This window comes from Vipera ursinii (genome assembly GCF_947247035.1).
Source record: "Vipera ursinii genome assembly, chromosome: 2".
NCBI lineage: Eukaryota > Metazoa > Chordata > Lepidosauria > Squamata > Viperidae > Vipera > Vipera ursinii.
Window position 1 is genome coordinate 26187658 of NC_139513.1, and position 18649 is coordinate 26206306.

The 18649-nt window shown below is 43.1% G+C and overlaps 1 protein-coding gene across 1 annotated transcript in view; it reads left to right on the forward strand.

Moving 5' to 3' along the window:
* Positions 1 to 18649, forward strand: part of PLXNB1 (plexin B1) — a 141381-nt gene that overhangs the window by 55748 nt on the left and 66984 nt on the right. The window contains exons 3-4 of the mRNA XM_083355930.1: positions 1725 to 1907; positions 13649 to 13777. Of these exons, the coding sequence (XP_083212056.1) occupies positions 1725 to 1907; positions 13649 to 13777 (312 nt within the window). The remainder of the gene's footprint in view (positions 1 to 1724; positions 1908 to 13648; positions 13778 to 18649) is intronic.

Consider the following 18649-nt stretch of genomic DNA (forward strand, 5'->3'; position numbering starts at 1 on the left):
CAGCTGCTGCCTGACACCATCGGCCCTCGGACACAGAAGCCAGCAAGCACATGGGAGCCGACGGTGTCCATCAGTAGTCACAGCTTGCTGGCCCCTCGACCGGCGCACTCTGGGGCTCCGCAGCCCATCGCCAGCAGTTCAAAGAAGCCACCTCCGAGATGGATGGTCGACTGACAGCTGAGGAGGCGATGCAGTGGGTCGTGCCTGGGAAAAGGAGAGGATGCGAGGCCAGGAGGGACGGGGTAGGGGGGGAGGGAAACCAGCCATGCTGGGATGCATCCAGCCATGTGGGACCTCGGCAAGTTAGCAGGAGGCTGGTTGAAGAGGGACAGTTGCCACCTCCAAGGCATGGCGCTGGTGCCCACAGAGAGGGCTCTGAGTGCTGCCTCTGGCACCCGTGCCATAGGTTCGCCACCACTGAGATAGACCAATAGACAGAGGAGGCAACCAATCCCTGCATGGATGGAAGCAAACAATCAATGGCTGTAGTCCAAACAGAGCATCAACTGGCCCTGTGCAATCCAGGCTGGATTTTCTGAAGCTGGTTTAAGGAGCACCCCCCAGAAACAAGCAGTTTAAGCTGTAGTGCAAAATTGCCTTAGTCATGGGTAGGCAACCTTGGCTCTTTTATGACTCGTGGACTTCAACTCCCAGAATTCCACGAGTCATAAAAGAGCCAAGGTTGCCTACCTCTGCCTTAGATTATTCTGGCACAGTCTAATAAAAGGGCAGAAGCCACATATTTCGGAAAACATAGAAGTTAAGGCGACTGACTGTTTTGCAATTTAGAGACCACATAACTGAGCGCTTTGATCGGTTGTGCTGGCTTCTGGTTTATTCTGGAATACAGTTCCTCATGCTGGTTCTTCTCTATGAAACTCTTAAAGCATTTGCAATCGAAATAGTTAGAGGCCTACCACCTCTTCCCCTATGTATCTGCTGCTGATTTTCAAATCCTTGAAAATGTTCTGCAAAGAGGTCTTTTACCATGCTTTCAGTCAACAATGAAAGCAATTAAGGTTTTTGTTTCTGATATTGTCTCCCGATTGCATTGCGATGAATGCCTTGGCTTCTGATTTATTTATTTTATTCCCAGATCTCTCTCAGATTTACTTATTTATTTTATTCTTAGACACAATTCATTACATTTTATTATATTAATTAATTTATGCCTTTATATGCAGTCCAAGTAACATGAACAATTACCAAGATGGCGAATGCAAGCACATTATATTGTTACATAGTTTTATCTAATGGTTGGACATTGTCTCCATCACTTAATGGTCGGAAGGTGCTTACAAATATGCTGATGATGGTAGCAATGAAGGAATACCTTTATTTGAGTTACCATGTCAAACATCAGCCAAGGGGTGGGGTAAAAGTTCTGTTGTTACTACTATTAAATTATGTGAGGAGACTATCTTTGTCGAAATTATGGAAGGAGACATTTGTTGGTGCACTACACAACTTCATGTGATTTTCTATTCTGTTCCCATCCACTTACTACCCACATACTTTGAGATGTCTGAATTTCAACTCCCAGAATTCTCTAGCCACCATCCATGCTGGCTGGGGAATTCCGGGAGTTGAAATCCAGACATCTTGAAAGTTGCCAAGGTTGAGAAATGGTGCCCTGGGCAGTGATGAGTATTCTTGATCTCATGAACTCATCATGATATATTTGTGTCAAAACCACTGATCATGTTTTCTTCCTTCATCCAAAGGACACTTTGGCTGCCTATCCTTGTGGGTCGGACCACACTCCCAGCCCCATGGCGAGTCGAGTGCCCCTTGAAGCAGCACCAGTCCTGGAAAAGTCAAATGCCCGACTAACTGCCGTGGCTGCCAGCATCGAAGATGGACACACGGTTGTTTTCCTGGGTGACAGCCAAGGCCAACTACACAAGGTAGTAAGCTCAGACTGGAGAGGAAGGCGAGCTTATATGATTTTATTATTTCTCAACGTTGGGTTTTACAGCCAAGAGGAGGATAGATCTCTATATGCCTTGCCCCAACAGAAATCTGAGTCTATTTCAGGAAAAAGTCTTACCAATAGAAGAGAATATTTGTAGCTCAAGGTTGAACTGTGGGGTTCCTTGAGCTTGATGGTTTTCCCGAAGACATTTCATTACCTAATTAGGTAACACCATCAGTGCTAGTAGGGAGTGGGGTTTGCTGTCTGTTTATATAGTTAAGTGGTTTGTCTTGTCAGTCAGTTCTTGGTATTTTCTTGATTAGGCTGTTGTTTACTGTTTGCTTGTCTGAGTTAGAAAATATTCATTATATAATGAGTGCAAGGGTGAGTAGCCTAAAATCTATAAAAAAATAAACATGTGTGGTCAAGAAAAATCCCACACAGATTATGAAAGTGAATATATGTATGTAGTGGTTAAGATATGTGACCAGAATTGTAGAAATTTAGGTTCAGGTTTCCACAGAATTAACTGAGTGGCTATAGGCCAGGGGTGTGAAACTGCCGGCCCATGGGCCAGATGTGTCATCAAGAAGCCACACCCACTCCATTGCCAGCAATGGCAAAAAGGCTTCGATAGGTTGCGCGACGTCACGTGATGTTGCGAGTTTGACATGTCTGCTATAGCCAACCACACTCAAGCGAATGGCCTGATCGGAAAAAAGTTTTGGGAATGAAATATAGGCAGTCCTCACTTAATGTCCCTAACTGGGACTGGCAACTCCATTGCTAAGCAAAGTGGTTCTTAAGTGAAACATCACATAACCTGGCTGCTTAGCTATGGCAGTTCCAGCAGTCCCAGTTGTTGTCTTTTTTTTAAAAAAAATCCATTTATATCCCACCCTTCTCCGAAGACTCAGGGCGGCTTACAAGCTTAGCAGTAGCCTTCATTCTATGTATATGCCTGCTTATTAGGGCTTTCACACACACCCCAAGCGGCATTATTACAAAGTCAGCTTATTGCCCCCAACAATCTGGGTCCTCATTTTACCTACCTCGGAAGGATGGAAGGCTGAGTCAACCTTGAGCCTGGTGGGACTCGAACCTGCACTAATTGCAGGCAGCTGGTGTTACTTAAGGAGGCATTAGCCCACTGCTCCACCAAGGCTCTTTAACAGGACCTTGCATTGTTGTTAGGTAAAGATTCACCTCAATCCAAGCCATTCCTGCCTTGGTTGACCCCAGCTTCAAGCTTTGGTTCTTCCAAGACAAGAGATGCTTTCAGAGGATCACTAAGCCAAAAGAGGCCAACTCTGACTAGCACTGATGATGTTACCTAGTTTGGGTAATGAAACGTCTGCAAGAAAAAAGAAAACAAACCAAGCTCAGAGAGCACCAAGGACCCCTCATGTCAACCCTGACCTACAAATACTCTCCTTTATTAGAGGCCAACTCATTCCTTCTGTCCTGTGTCAACTGCTTCCAGGTCAGTTCCTCCCATCTGCCCCATCTTTCCTCTCCCTTATTTCTGCCCAGTGCAGCATGGTCAAGGTGAAGAGGCTGCTGTATCCCACCCTGTTCTCTGCCCCCCCCCCAAATGGGGACAGCAGTGAGGGGTGGGGACAAGCCCACTGCCTGGCTTAGCCCCTGTGCTACCCCTTGGATAACAACAAGAAGAAAGAGTGCAGAAAAGAGCAACAAAGATGATTAGGGGACTGGAGGCTAAACCATACAAAGAATGGTTGCAGGAATTGGGCATGTCTATTTTAATGAAGAGAAGGATGAGGGGTGACATGATAGTTTTATTTATTATTTATTTATTTATTTATTTATTTATTTATTTATTTATTTATTTATTATCTATTTATTTATTTATTTATTTATTTTATTTGTATACCACCCTTCTCCCGAAGGACTCAGGGTGGTGAACAGGGCAATAAATACTAAAATACCGAAATACAAAAATTAAGAAGAGATTAAACCATAATGCCCAAATACAACAAATAAATTACATAAAAACAGTAATAAAACCCAAACCCATCAGACCAGGCCGGCTTGTTCAAACAAATAGGTCTTTAGATCACGTCGGAAGGAGCGAAGGTCGGGAGCCATCCGGAGCTCAACCGGTAAACGGTTCCACAGATCAGGCGCACCCACAGAGAACGCCCTTCCCCTGGGGGTCACCAGTCACCAGTCACCAGTCGACACTCTCTGACCGGTGGCACCCTGAGGAGGCCCTCTCTGTGGGAGCGCACTGGGCGGAGGGAAGTTGATGCTGGCCGCAGGTGCTCCCTAAGGTACTCCGGACCCATGCCATGTAGGGCTTTAAAGGTCATTACCAGCACCTTGAATCTCACCCGGAAGGCAACTGGAAGCCAATGCAGCTCACGGAGCAGAGGTGTAACATGGGAGTATTGGGAGACCCCCCCAACACGACTCTCGCGGCTGCATTCTGCACCAGTTGGAGCCTCCGAGTGGTCCTCAAGGGCAGCCCCATGTAGAGAGCGTTGCAGTAGTCTAACCGAGAGGTCACGAGCACATGAGTGACTGTACGCAAGGCATCCCGGTCTAGATAGGACCGCAACTGGTGCACCAGCCGAACCTGGGCCCCCCTAGTCACAGTTACTATATGATCTTCTAAAGAAAGCTGTGAGTCTAGGAGGACTCCCAAGTTGCGGGCCCTATCTACGGGGAGTAATAACTCACCCCCCATAGTAAGAGATTGAATACTCTGAGTTTCCTGAGATGCCGGCACACACAGCCACTCAGTCTTGTCAGGGTTGAGCCGAAGCCTGTTCCTCCCCATCCAGACCCGAACCGCCTCCAGGCAACGGGACATCACGTCGAGGGCATCACTGGGGTGGTTTGGGGTCGAAATAAAAAGCTGGGTATCATCAGCATACTGATGATACCCAACTCCAAAACCACAAATGATCTCACCCAGAGGCTTTATGTAGATGTTGAACAGGAGAGGCGAGAGGACCGACCCCTGAGGAACTCCGCAAACGAGAGGCCTCGAGGTCGACCTCTGTCCCCCTGCCAACACCAACTGCGAACGTCCCAGGAGGTAGGAGGAGAACCACTGAAGAACTGTGCCTCCCACTCCCAATCCCCTGAGACGCCGCAGCAGGATACCATGGTCGATGGTATCAAAAGCCGCTGAGAGGTCTAATAGGACTAGGACAGAGGAGCATCCCCTGTCACGGGCCCTCCAGAGATCATTCACCAGAGCGACCAATGCCGTCTCCGTGCTGTACCCGGGCCTGAAACCCGATTGGTACGGGTCTAGATAGTTCCAGTATTTCAGGGGCTGCCACAAAGAAGAGGGAGCCAAGCTATTCTCCAAAGCACCTGAAGGCAGGACAAGAAGCAACGGATGGAAACTAGTCAAGGAGAGAAGCAGCCTAGAACTAAGGAGAAACGTCCTGACAGTTAGAACAATTAACCAGTGGAACAACCTGCCTCCAGAGATGGTGAATGCTCCAACACTGGAAGTTTTAAAGAAGAAACTGGACACCCATTGATCTGAAATGGTATAGGGTCTCCTGCTTGAGAAGGGGTTGGACTAGTAGACTTCCAAAGTCCCTTCCAACTCTGTTATTCTGTAAGAAGAAGGTCCGTTGGAGGCGGTAGCCAGGACTCAGTGGTACTGGGGTGCTGTGAGGGCTCTGCCAGCACTGGGCGTGACCCTGCCTCCAGGAAGCATGGAGGAAGTAGGAGGAAGGTGTAGCATCCTCTTCATCTCGGCCATGCTTCATCTCGGCCATCTCGGGCAGCCAAAGAGGAGAGACAATGACGGGGGAGATAAGCAGGACGTTGCCACTATCATCAATATGCAGTGGTTGTCAAATGCCCGAATTTTGATCACATAATTGTGGGGACATAATTTCAGATCACATGAATTTCAGGGATGGTAAATGAGAGGACTGGTCATAGACATATTTTTCCCCCCAGTGCCATTGTAACTTCAAAGAGTTGCTACATGAAAGCTGGTTAAGAGAGGACTAGCTTGTAAGTGGAAATTTCCATGCCTACTGCCTTGGAACTCTCAAAGAAAAAATACCACACAAAATGTAGCAGATAAAGGAATATACTCTCACACGCATGCTTGGCTAGTTTCCCTAATAATTCTATTGATGTTACCTGTGACCACATTACAGGTCACATCCGCTTTCAGATAAAATAAAACTGATCCCAGATCTCTAGAAATTTGAGTGGCTTTGGTGAATTGAGCAATTCTGAGATTTCACACAGCTGCATCAATGACCAGAATCTTCAAGAAAAATTAGAGTCTGAGATTCCTCAACTGGCACCAACTTCTGTATTTGTGGTAAATTATAGAAACACATTATTATTATTATTATTATTATTATTATTATTGTTGTTGTTGTTGTTGTTGTTGTTGTTGTTACATATCTCTAAATATTTTTTCTTCTTTTTGGCAATGCAGGCAGGTGTAGAACACTCTGCCCTGCAGTGTATATTTGATAAAACGTACAGCTTCTTTGGAAAGTAGGTAATTTTCTGAATTCGGAAAAGTCACTGAGCTCATTTTCCCACATATAAATAACTTGCAATATGAACCTTGATTTGATATATCACTGCATTAGTGGCAATGGCATTTAAGACAACCTTGAATCAAGATTTAGAACTACATGTTTTCCTCAGCTATCAACCAGAAATGCTTTCTTTTCTTTTCTAAAAGGAGGATTTTGCAATCCAGAATGGCAATTATTTTGGGTGGGTTCATGAAAAGGAGAAAACCCTGGTATTTGGTATGCAGTTTCCATATTAAAGATGAGAAGACTGAAACTGCAAGATCATCATAGATGTCCAAACTGAAGCTCAGTTGTCTTTTAGCTTGACTGTCCTGTCAGACAAAAAGACATGCCGAGGCTTTACAGTACAGGTAGTCCTTCCTTACCGTTGCCTCATTCAGCTACTGTTCCAAGTTACCACGGTGTTGAAAAAGTAGCTTTACAAACAGACCTTGAACTTGCAGCAACACAGCGTTCCGTGGTCAGGTGACCACCATTCAGGTGCTTCACTCCTGTCTCGGCTTCCTGCAGTCACATGATTGCCACGTGAGGACCTTCATAGCCGGATTCAGAGAAACAAAGGCACTGGGGAAGGCGGCAGGAAATCACAAGTCATAGTCACTTGATGTTGACCTTAACGATTACCCAAAGATTTCTTTAACAACCGCAGCTGAAACTGATATCATAAGTTGGGCACCCTCACATGATGTTTCATTTAACAACTGTATTGGTTAGTGATGGAATGGCCAATTGCAATGATGGGTAAGTGAAGGCTACCACATGGCGGTATCCATATCAAATCTTGCTGTGCCAAAATGATGCATGTGCGTGATGTCATCACGCAAGGATCTTGCAACAGAATAGAATAATAGAATAGAATAGAATAGAATAGAATAGAATAGAATAGAATAGAATAGAATAGAATAGAATAGAATAGAATAGAATAGAATAGAATAGAATAGAATAGAATAGAATAGAATAGAATAGAGCTGGAAGGGACCTTGGAGGTCTTCTAGTCCAGCCCCCTGCTCAACCAGGTGGACCTATACCAACTCAGACAGGTGATTGTCTAGTCTCTTCTTAAAAATTTCCAGTGACTTTTTTGTGAAGTCTGATGCAACCACACACTTTGTAGCATTTGCATGGTGATCTTTGTTTATTTCTCATATTCACCCTACAAAACAGCTGAACTCTGTAATGACTGGATAGCAAAAAAATAAATAAAAATAAAAACACTCATAAAATGCAGATGACATGCAGTTGAAAAACCCAAAGTGTCCAGGAAGAGCAACCAGTTTTCCAGGCTCTTTAGACACTGTTGAGGTTGAGGTCAGATTAATTTCATTTTTTTATTTTATTTTTTATTTTAATTCCATTTATATCCCGCCCTTATCCGAAGACTCAGGGCGGCTTACAAGCTTAGCAGTAGCCTTCATTCTATGTATATGCCTGCTTATTAGGGCTTTCACACACACACACACCCCAAGCGGCATTATTACAAAGTCAGCTTATTGCCCCCAACAATCTGGGTCCTCATTTTACCTACCTCGGAAGGATGGAAGGCTGAGTCAACCTTGAGCCTGGTGGGACTCGAACCTGCACTAATTGCAGGCAGCTGGTGTTACTGAAGGAGACATTAGCCCACTGCTCCACAGGGTGGGTGCTGTGACATCACAATAGAGATAGTCCTCAACTTAGGACCACAATTGACGTCAATATTTCCACTGCTGAGCAAAGCAATTGTTAAATGAGTTTTGTCCCATTTCTTGCCACAGTCATTAAGGGGATCGTTGCAGTTGTTAAGTTAGTAACGCAGTTGCTAAGTGAATCTGGCTTCCTTTGCTTGCCAGCAGGTTGCAAAAGGTGATCACATGACCTCCGGATACTGCAGCCATCATAAATACAGGCTGGTTGCCAAGCGTCCAAATTTTGATCACATGACCACGGGGATGCTGCAGTGGTTGTAAGTGTAAACAAATGGTCATAAGTCACTTTTTTCGTTGCCATTGTGACTTCGAATGGTCACTAAATGAATGGTTGTTGTAAGTTGAGGATTACCTTTGTACCTCCTCCACGGACACACCTGGTGCCCCAGCAATGCTTCTTGTCTGTCTACACCAGTTAGTCCACACTGAGAAGCAACCTTGTCGCATTTTGGGGCATTAGCGCCACCTAGCGCTTCTGGGAGTTGAAGTCCCCCACATTTAAAGTTGGTGAGGTTGAGAAACGCTTCTTTACAGGATGCGATAGTTGGTGAAAGCAATTTATGACGACATTTACAGTTTAAAATGCAGAATCACATATGTAGCAAGGTAAATTTCAAAACAATAAGAAAAAGGAGAAAAAGAGCCAAAGGAAAAGTGAAAATCGTAACAGCGTGAACACAATATTAGAAGACCTGAAAGAATAAAATGGGTTATTTGCTTTGACCTGCAAAGCAACTATCTTTCTGAGGAGGACATTCCATTATCTAAGGGCTTCTTGGCATCCCTTTGCAGCACTTCAAGATAGGAAAATGCATAAATGACTTTCTGTTTTGGGTAACAGCATCATGGAAGAAGGTTTCCTTTGATCCTCTTTGACCCCTGTCTCAAACCAGCGGTATGGCACAACGTAGGAGAACAAACCCATCAGGATAAGATTCAGCAGTCCATCTGCATCTAAAAGACAAAGGCCACTCTTTCAAAGACATCAAAGTCCACATTTTGGACAGAGACAACCGCTGGTTTGAGACAGGGGTCAAAGAGGCCATCTATGTAAAATTGAACAGCCCTCTTTCAACAGAGGGGGAGAGATATGACATCATCTATCTTCAGTCAACAACAAGGTTCCCCAACCCCCAGTCTGTGGACCAGTACCGGGCCGCGGCATGCCAGCAACCGGTCCGCACAAACAAGCAAAGCCCCATCTGTGGGATGCACACAGCACACAAAACCACGCACCCTCCAGTCTGCAGAAAAACCTCTCTCCATGGAACTGGTCCCTGGTGCCCAAAAGGTTGGGGGGCTCTGGTCTACAACGCAGTCCTTTCAACAGTTCCAAGAAGGCTCCACACCCATTTGCACTGCTACGGTGACCCTGACAACACAGATAAGCCTCCAGGTGGCATCAATAACTCGCTAAAAGAATGCAAATGATCAGCTGTCTTCAAGGAGTATAAATCCTTCCATTTCCCCACCATCCAATCAGAGCTGAAGAAGCTTCTTGGATAAGAAGTGAAATGTCTTCAAAGAGAAAAAAGAAAGTCCAGTTGCCTCATGAAAAAGCACCTTTGGGATATCCTGGGAACACGTATATTTGCCTTCATCCTGCATAGTTTCTCTTTGCCACATCTTATATTTAACAAAATCAAGAAGGGGACATTATTTTGAGATTTCTTTCCTTGCATTTCCCTCTCCCCCCCCTTAATGATTCATTGTTCCCTCTCCTCTTCCCATATCTACATTATTTCACATCTGGATTCTCTCTAGGTCACAGGATAGGAGAGTGCAAAACATTTCATTTGATCTATTGAACTCACATTGCAAATCCCATTGGAAGCATGAAAGTACTGTTTCAAGGGCAGAAGAGGTTCCCAGCAGCAGTTTTGTGCTTGGAACAGACCGTAAATAACAGTTTTGTGCTGCAAATGGGACTTTAGGGAAATGTCATGCTCAGAACGGTTTGACACACAATGATTGTACACACTGCTATTCAAGAAATAGTGACTTTCTTGACATGGACTTGCAGTAGGTGAAGAGATATGGCACCAGTTTGTATGCTTTCTTACCCACTGGGACAATGTTTCTCAAGCTTGGCAACTTTAAAGAGGTGTTGACTTCTATTCCTGAATTCTCCATGATGGCTGGGTATTCAGGAATTCATTCCATACACTCACAACTTCTGGAGGCAACTTGTTCCACTGATTAATTGTTCTACCTGTCAGGAAACCATCCTTTTTAGCCAGTGAGGCGTTTGGAGGACATCGGGATACAGAAAGCTATACATAGCTTTGTGGTAGATAAACCTAGCAAATTAACTTTTTTTGTCGTGCTTTGAAGACCTGGGCCTTCCTTTTTTGCATACTGGAGAATCATCATGGTCTAATGTTGGACTTGGGGGGCCAGGAAGACGCCTAGTCAGGTCCAACCTCAGCCATGGAAGATGTCAGCCCTTCAAGGTGGGGGACAAGAAGCACAAACCAAGACAACCTTTATTGTGAAGTCGCAGTAGCACACTCTTGCAAGTCTGAAAGCATTTGTCCCCTTCTTCACTTTTGCTTTCCAGAAAACCAGGGAAGTTTCCTTCTACTTGGTGCATGATGGTTGTCTAGGCTGAGGCTCTTAGGTTTAGGTTTAGGTTTATTCAATTTCTATACCGCCCTTCTCCCGAAGGACTCAGGGCGGTTAACGGGGCATATATAAATAAATAACAGTACAAAAATTAAAAAGAAATTAAACCAATGCCCAATTAAAATACAGTGACAATAAAATAGTAAAAAACCCGTTTAAAAAACCCCCTCCCCATCAGGCCAGACCAGCTAGTTCAAAGAAGTGGGTCTTCAGCCCGCGGCGGAAGGAGGCAAGGAGCGAAGGTCCGATGCCATCTGGAGCTCAACCGGCAGTTGGTTCCATAATGCCGGGGCGCCCACAGAGAAGGCCCTCCCCCTGGGGGCCACCAGTCGACATTCCCTGACCGGAGGCACCCTGAGGAGACCCTCTCTGTGGGCACGCACAGGGCGGAGGGGAGTTGACGCCGGCAGCAGGTGGTCCTCGAGGTATCCCGGACCCATGCCATGTAAGGACTTAAAGATCATAACCAAAACCTTGAACCTCACCCGGAAGTTCTTCCTCCTGCATTCCCAGATACCAGTCACTCTTGCTCAGCCCAGCTACACCATAGGATTATCATAGAATTTGGGGGAAGGAGGATTATACTGTACAGGTAGCCCTCAACTTACAACCATTTATTTAGTGACCATTCAAAGTTACAAAAGCACTGGGGAAAAAAGGGATTTATGACCATTTTGCACACTTATGACCATTACAGCATCCCCATGGTCACTTGATCCAAATTTGGATGTTTGGGAACTGGCATGTATTTATAAAGTTTGCAGTCTCCCGGGATCATGTGATCACCATTTCCGACCTTCTAATAAGCAAAGTCAATGGGGAAGCCAGATTCACTTAACATCATGTTACTAACAACTGCAATGATTCACTTAACAGCTGTAGCAAGAAAGGTCGTAAAATGGGGCAAAACTCACTTAACCACTGTCTCACTTACCAATAAAAATGTTGGGGCTCAGTTGTGATCATAAGTCAAAGGACTACTTGTATTTCATGCCCTTAAGAGTCTGGAGGAGATGTGGGGTATTATCCTAACAGTTCCAGTGCAGGCACATGTCCAGGCACATCTGCTTAATGCATTGAACACCCATCCCTGCTTCTCCCCATCTCCTTCCCCCTGGTCTTGCTTTAGTCTGGCAACCATTTGCTTTTGCTTTTTCAAAAATCCAATTGTTTGCAATGCACCCCTTTGTGCTCCGGTGCTCTGGAGTCCACCACAAGCTGCCTTTTTACAAACCAGAATTGGGAGGGAGGGGCCTTCCTCATCCACTTTCCAGATGGCAAGTTTCTCTTCCTAACTCCATTATCTTGATCTAATATTCCCAGCAACAGACGGCAACGCAGGTTCTTCTCAGCTTTTTTTATAAATCTAAAATGTAACTGAGTTTGACTGATTGTACAGAAATGTCTTAAAAGATATTTGCAACAGAACTTGACAATGAACACTAGTCCTCTAGGCCCATCATCAATAGCACCTAGAGTTGCCAAAATTAAATAACGGTTAATTAAAAACAGCAGGCTGGTTGAAATTTATGAGATTTCACAGCACCGATAGGATTTCAGTTGAGAATATGAAAAATCTTAGATTAGGACTTTTAACAGTTTTCTGACATTTGGGTGAGCTTGTGAGATTTTGGCCCTGTATATTTTTTGGAGGTACCCACACTATTGTAAGATTGTGAACTGTAGTGCTCCCCATCTTAGAATGTTAGAATAGAATAGAATAGAATAGAATAGAATAGAATAGAATAGAATAGAATAGAATAGAATAGAATAGAATAGAATAATAGAATAGAATAGAATAGAATAGAATAGAATAGAATAGAACAGAACAGAACAGAACAGAACAGAACAGAACAGAACAGAACAGAATAGAATAGAATAGAATAGAATAGAATAGAATAGAATCTGGAAGGGACCTTGGAGGTCTTCTCGTCCAGCCCCTGCTCAAGCAGGAGAACCTATACCAATTTAAACAAGTGACTGTCTAGCGGTCTCTTCTTAAAAACCTCCAGTGATGGAGCACCCACGATTTCTGGAGGCAAGTTGTTCCACTGGTTAATTGTCCTCACTGTTAGGAAGTTTCTCCTTAACTCCAGGCTGCTTCTCTCTTCGATTAGTTTCCAACCATTGTTTCTTGTCCTGCCCTCTGGTGCTTTGGAGAATAATTTGACCCCCTCTTCTTTGTGGCAGCCCCTCAAATACTGGAATACTGCTATCATGTCACCCCTATTTCTTATTTTCTTTAGACTAGCCAATCCCAAGTCCTGCTGCCATTCTTCATATGTCTCCAGACCTTTGATCATCTTAGTTGCTCTTCTCTGAACTCTTTCCAAAGTCTTAACATCTTTTTTGTACTATGGTGACCAACACTGGTTGTAGTATTCCAGGTGTGGTCTTAGTAGGGTTTTATAAAGTGGTACTAATTCTTTGCGTGATTTCGATTCAATGCCTTTGTTTATATAACCCAGGATTGTACAGTATTAGCTTTTTTGGCTGTTGCTGCACACTGCTGGCTCTTATTCCAGTGATCATTCACTAGGACTCCAAGGTTCCTCTCACAGTTACTGTTTTTTAGCCAGGTCTCGCCTAAACTGTATTTATACCTTTGATTTTTCCTGCCTAAATGTAAAACTTCGCTTTTCTCCCCATTAAAATTAATTTTGTTGGGTAGGGCCCATTGTTGCCAATTCCTAATTTACTTTTGACTGCAACATTAATTGTTGGTTATGGTTTCTGATAAAAAGATATAAAAATAATCTTTCTTTTCACCAAAGAGTACAACTACAAGCTTCATACAAGTGCTGCTTAGTTCCTCTACCCCCTTAAATTAAATGAATCATTAGCCATTTTGATTTGCTACCTTGCAGGTCTACATGGAAACAACAGGAGAGACCATCCTCTATGATTCTTTGACGATCCAGCCGAATGGTGCAGTATGTAGAGACTTCCTGTTTGACCAGCATAAGGAGCATCTCTACGTCATGACTCAGTCAATGGTGAGAATAGACGAGGACCTGCGGATGGAGATGAGGAAAGCATCAGATGATGATGAGAGCTTGTACACCGGAGACAAATTCCTTGTGTGTCCAATCACACTTGGCCAATAAAGAATTCTATTCTGTTCTGTTCTGTTCTGTTCTGTTCTGTTCTGTTCTGTTCTGTTCTATTCTATTCTATTCTATTCTATTCTATTCTATTCTATTCTATTCTATTCTATTCTATTCTATTCTATCCCACCCCATCCCATCCTATATTTTATACATGCTAAATCAGTAGAAGATCCCAGTAGTGTCCAAATCCCCAACTAATATATCCCACCTCAAATCTTAACAAAAACATTGCAGACAAAAAAATATTCTCTGCATCTAAACATCTAAAGATACAATCCAATTTTTTATCCATACCTAAGAATATATATGGTAGGACCAGGGCTTTTTTTTGTCATAGAACGCTCAGAACGGAGTTCCGTCACCTTTTTTTGGATGGAACCTTGTAGGGTAGGCAAGGTGGGTTGTATGACGTTTGAGTTCCGGCACCTTTTTCTTTTACAAAAAAAGCACTGGGTAGGACAATAATAACACTTAGTTCCAGGCAAACATATATAGGATCATGCTGTCCAGAGGCACAGCTGTGCATCAATATTAGGGCATAATTTCCTTTTAAATAGTACAAGATTGGCTCCTGAAGAAAATGGAAATCATGAGACTGTGAGTTCTAGTCCTGCCTTAAGCATGGAAAACCAGCTGGATGACTTTGGCCCAGTTTCTCTCTCAGTCCAACCCACCTCACTGGGCTTGTGGAGAAAATAGTAGTAGGAAGGAATATTAGCTATGTTTGCTGCCTCTAGTTATTTCTAAAGTAATAAAGGCAGACTAAAAATGTAGTAAACGAGTTTTTTTTAGAAATCCAACAAATAAAACTATTCCAAATATTGGAGGTGTGCTGAATGGTTTGGAATTGATGAAATCTTCATGATCTTGCAGCGTTTGGACTTTCAGCCACATTTGGGGATTTGATGTATTTTTTCATCCTGTGTTCCCCAAAGGAGAGATTGTTCTGACACTCTTATAATATGGTGATTTTCTCTGAGCCATTGGTGTAGTAAAGCAGGGTTGGGCAACTACGGCCTCTTTATGACCTGTGGACTTCAATTCCCAGAATTCCTGAGCCAGCCATGCTGGCTCAGGAATTCTGGGAGTTGAAGTTCACAGGTTGTAAAGGGGCCGTAGTTACCCACCCCTGTAGTAAAGGATGAGAAATACGCATCCATAAATAAATATAACAAATATCATAATATCCAGATGGTTGTTCAATATTGGGAGCCCCTGGGCCAGAAGCAAAGGCTGTGTATTAATTTAATTTGACCTACGGAGTTTCATTTCATTTTGAAATAAAATTGAAAATAAAGCCACCAATGTAGTACAAGATCTCAAGAGAAATAAAGCAACATAGACTTCCAGTGGCTGCGCGGCGCCGGAGACAGCCTTCCCAGGCTGCCCGCGGCTCAGCTGTGTGTTTTTTCGCCCGGAACAGCGCCGATCAGCTGTTCGGGCGAATTTGAAGCCCCCTCCTCGGGAGAAGAGGAGGGGGTGAGGCCCCAGGTAGGGGTAGAGTTCTCCGGGGCCGCCTGAGCTTGGAGCTTGGGCGGCTGAAGGATTGAACTCCCCCGAAGCCTGGGTTGCTCCCGGCTGGCCAGCGTCTCTGCTCCGGACTTTTTGGAGCAGAGCCAGGCGTCTGCGACCACCCCTGCCTGAAGAAAGGACTATGGATTAAAAGGAGCAGGCAGAGCGGTACAAGAGGAAAAGGTGAAGAGGATTATTTTATTTTACTCTCGAGCTTGATGGATTTTTTAAACTTTAAGTGAAAGTGCGTCACAATTGAAAGTAAAAGATGGTGGCCAAACCTCCCCCTAAAACTCTTCGGAGTGGTGGATCTTCTCCGGTGCAACAATCATCATTACAGGCGTTGCACCCTCCTGATGTATTGACACCGAAGGACTTACGAGATGCTCTGGATAAACATGCCCAGGTACTTTTGGAATCAATCAATCAATTAATGGGTGATAAATTTGCACAGATGGAGGAGAAATTGTAGAAACTGGAGGAGAGAATAGAAGAGAGGATGGAACAGAAGCTCAGCGTGATGAAGGTAGACATTTTGTCTTCAGTGTATAAAGTGGCGGAATGTGTGGATGATTTGGATGAAAAAGTGGATGACTTGACTCAAAAGAATGCCATATTAGAAGCAAAAGTACGGGAGAATGAAGATTTAAGAAACAAAATGGAAAGGGAATTAAGTCTTGCTCAATATTACCAGATGCAGTTTGCTGTTAGAATCAGAGGCTTAAAAGAGAATATTAAGGAAGATTTAAAGCAGCTGGTTTCTGAGGCTCTTGAAGTGGTATTGAAACAGCCAGCATCTGAAATAAGAGAAGCTATGGATAAAGTGTTCCGTGTGAATTCATGGATTGCTAGACAGAGAAAGCTACCTAGAGATGTGGTGGTCTACTTTGCAAAAAGAGAAATTAGAGATGAAGTTATACAAGCTGCCTATGATGCTAAAGTTGTGATTGCTGATCAAGAAGTCTTGGTTTTAAAAGAAATTCCTTCAAAGATTTTAAGGAAAAGGAAAGACTTCACATTTCTTGTGCAAGAGCTTAAGCAACGAGATATAAGGTTCAGATGGGAGATTCCAGATGGGCTGATGGTGATGTATGAAGGTAAAAGGTACCGGCTGATTACTGTGAAGCAAGCGCGTGATTTCTATAATAACGTTCTAAAAGCAATCCCATTAACACTTCTGGAAGCTGCAAAGGGATCTGGAGAAGGAGAATATCAAGAGGTTGAAGTAGAGGAAAATGGTGCTGGAGGAGATCAAGCTATAACTTCTTTGGATGATCCTAGAGAGCAAAGGGTAACGCGTGCTGCTTTAAAACGAGCAAAGAAAATAAAAGAACAAGACCAGCAAAAGTCTTCGGAATCTTGGCAATTAGATCTTAAAAAGCTAAGTATGTATCTGAATTATTAGCCTAAATGTTGGAGGTGCGGTGATGAAGACACAATATATTTTCATATATGGTGGACTTGTAAAAAGGTTAAGGCTTTTTGGATAAAAGTCTGGTGGAACATTGTTGTTGTTAGCTGCGAAGTCGTGTCCGACCCATCGCGACCCTATGGACAACATCCCTCCAGGCCTTCCTGTCCTCTACCATCTTCTGGAGTCCATTTAAGCTCACGCTTACTGCTTCAGTGACTCCATCCAGCCACCTCATTCTCTGTCGTCCCCTTCTTCTATTGCCCTCGATCTTCCCCAGCATTAGGCTCTTCTCCAGGGAGTCCTTCCTTCTCATTAGGTGGCCAAAGTACTTGAGTTTTAGCTTCAGGATCTGGCCTTCTAAAGAGCAGTCAGGATTGATCTCCTCTAGGACTGACCGGTTTGATCTGGTGGAACATACAGAAGATTTTTAAACAGAGGTTAAAGTTTTGTCCGAAACTTTTTTCTTTTTTTGTTTTGTTGGGAATAATTACAGATGCTACAGTTGTGGACACTAAGTTGATGTTGAATTTAATTACGGCAGCAAGACTTTTGATAGGTCAGTATTGGAAGAAAGAGGAACTGCCGACTACAAAAGAGTGGATTTTAAAGGTTTCCGACCTGGTTGAAATGGCGAAGATTTCGGTTTATTTGAAAGATTACTTGCAAGAACGCTATACTATGGAAGGGAGAAAATGGATTGAGTTTATCTAGAATAAGTATAGGGTTAAGAAGTTTCATGTAGTATTTGAATAAGTCTTTTTTCTTTTTTTCTTTTTCTATTTTAGTTTATATATATATATATATATATTTAATATTATTAAGGTTTGTTTTATCCTATATAAGTTAGAGAGTGATAGATTTTAGAGTTTATGGTTGGTAGTATATGGTTGTTTATGATTGTTTTTTTTATATATACCTTGTATTTAGCTCTGGGAAGTGGGGGGGGGAGGAAGGGGGGGAGGGAGAAGGGAGGGGGAGGGGGGATTTTTAAGGGAAAAATTGTATGTTAAAACTTTTTAATAAAAAAAAAGCAACATAGAAATAAGATTTATAAACCTTAACATAAGTTTTGTGGAACAGCTGGAGAAAATCAACGTAAGGAATTGATTGGTCCGGTATATGGCACATCTAAGGTATGCAAATGTGTGTGCCCATAGGATAAAAAAAGAGTTGTCTATATTTAATTAGAATTCGATCAATAGGCTTACAGAAACAACATTGTGGAAATGAATGAGAACCATTTATTTGATAGTAAGTATTTGGTGCTCTCTTTTAAACAAGTGATGTTCTTGCTTGCAGCTTTAACTACATTTAAATATAATCATGGCCTTTCAGATGTTATTAGCCCACTGTTGTTTGGATGGTTGCTATGGAAACGTCAAATCATATATCTTTGCTACATTTAAAGTGGTATTTACTCAGGAAATAAGAGCATTAGGTTCAAAGTGAAATAAAGATGTAATCGTAAAATGGATATGGGATTTAGAGAAGGCACCAGTCTCATAAACATACTTGCCTTTAATTTATCTCTCATCTTGTTATCTGCTTTTTCCCAAGGACTCCAGAATTTAAGACTGATTAAGTAACTATATTTACAAATGGGCACGCATGTAGGGTAGGCATTAAAATACGTAGCACGGGTGGACTGCAGTCCATTTATTTGCAAGTCAGCCCTATTGGAGTAAATACATTGTCAGACTTTAGAGACTCACAAGAATCTAGCGTGTCTAATAAATAATTGTTAGCGACGAAGTACAAAAGCTGTAGCCAAAGAACTTCAGCAACTGGTGGATTTCAAGAACAAGCTCTCTATGTAGAAACCATCATTAAAC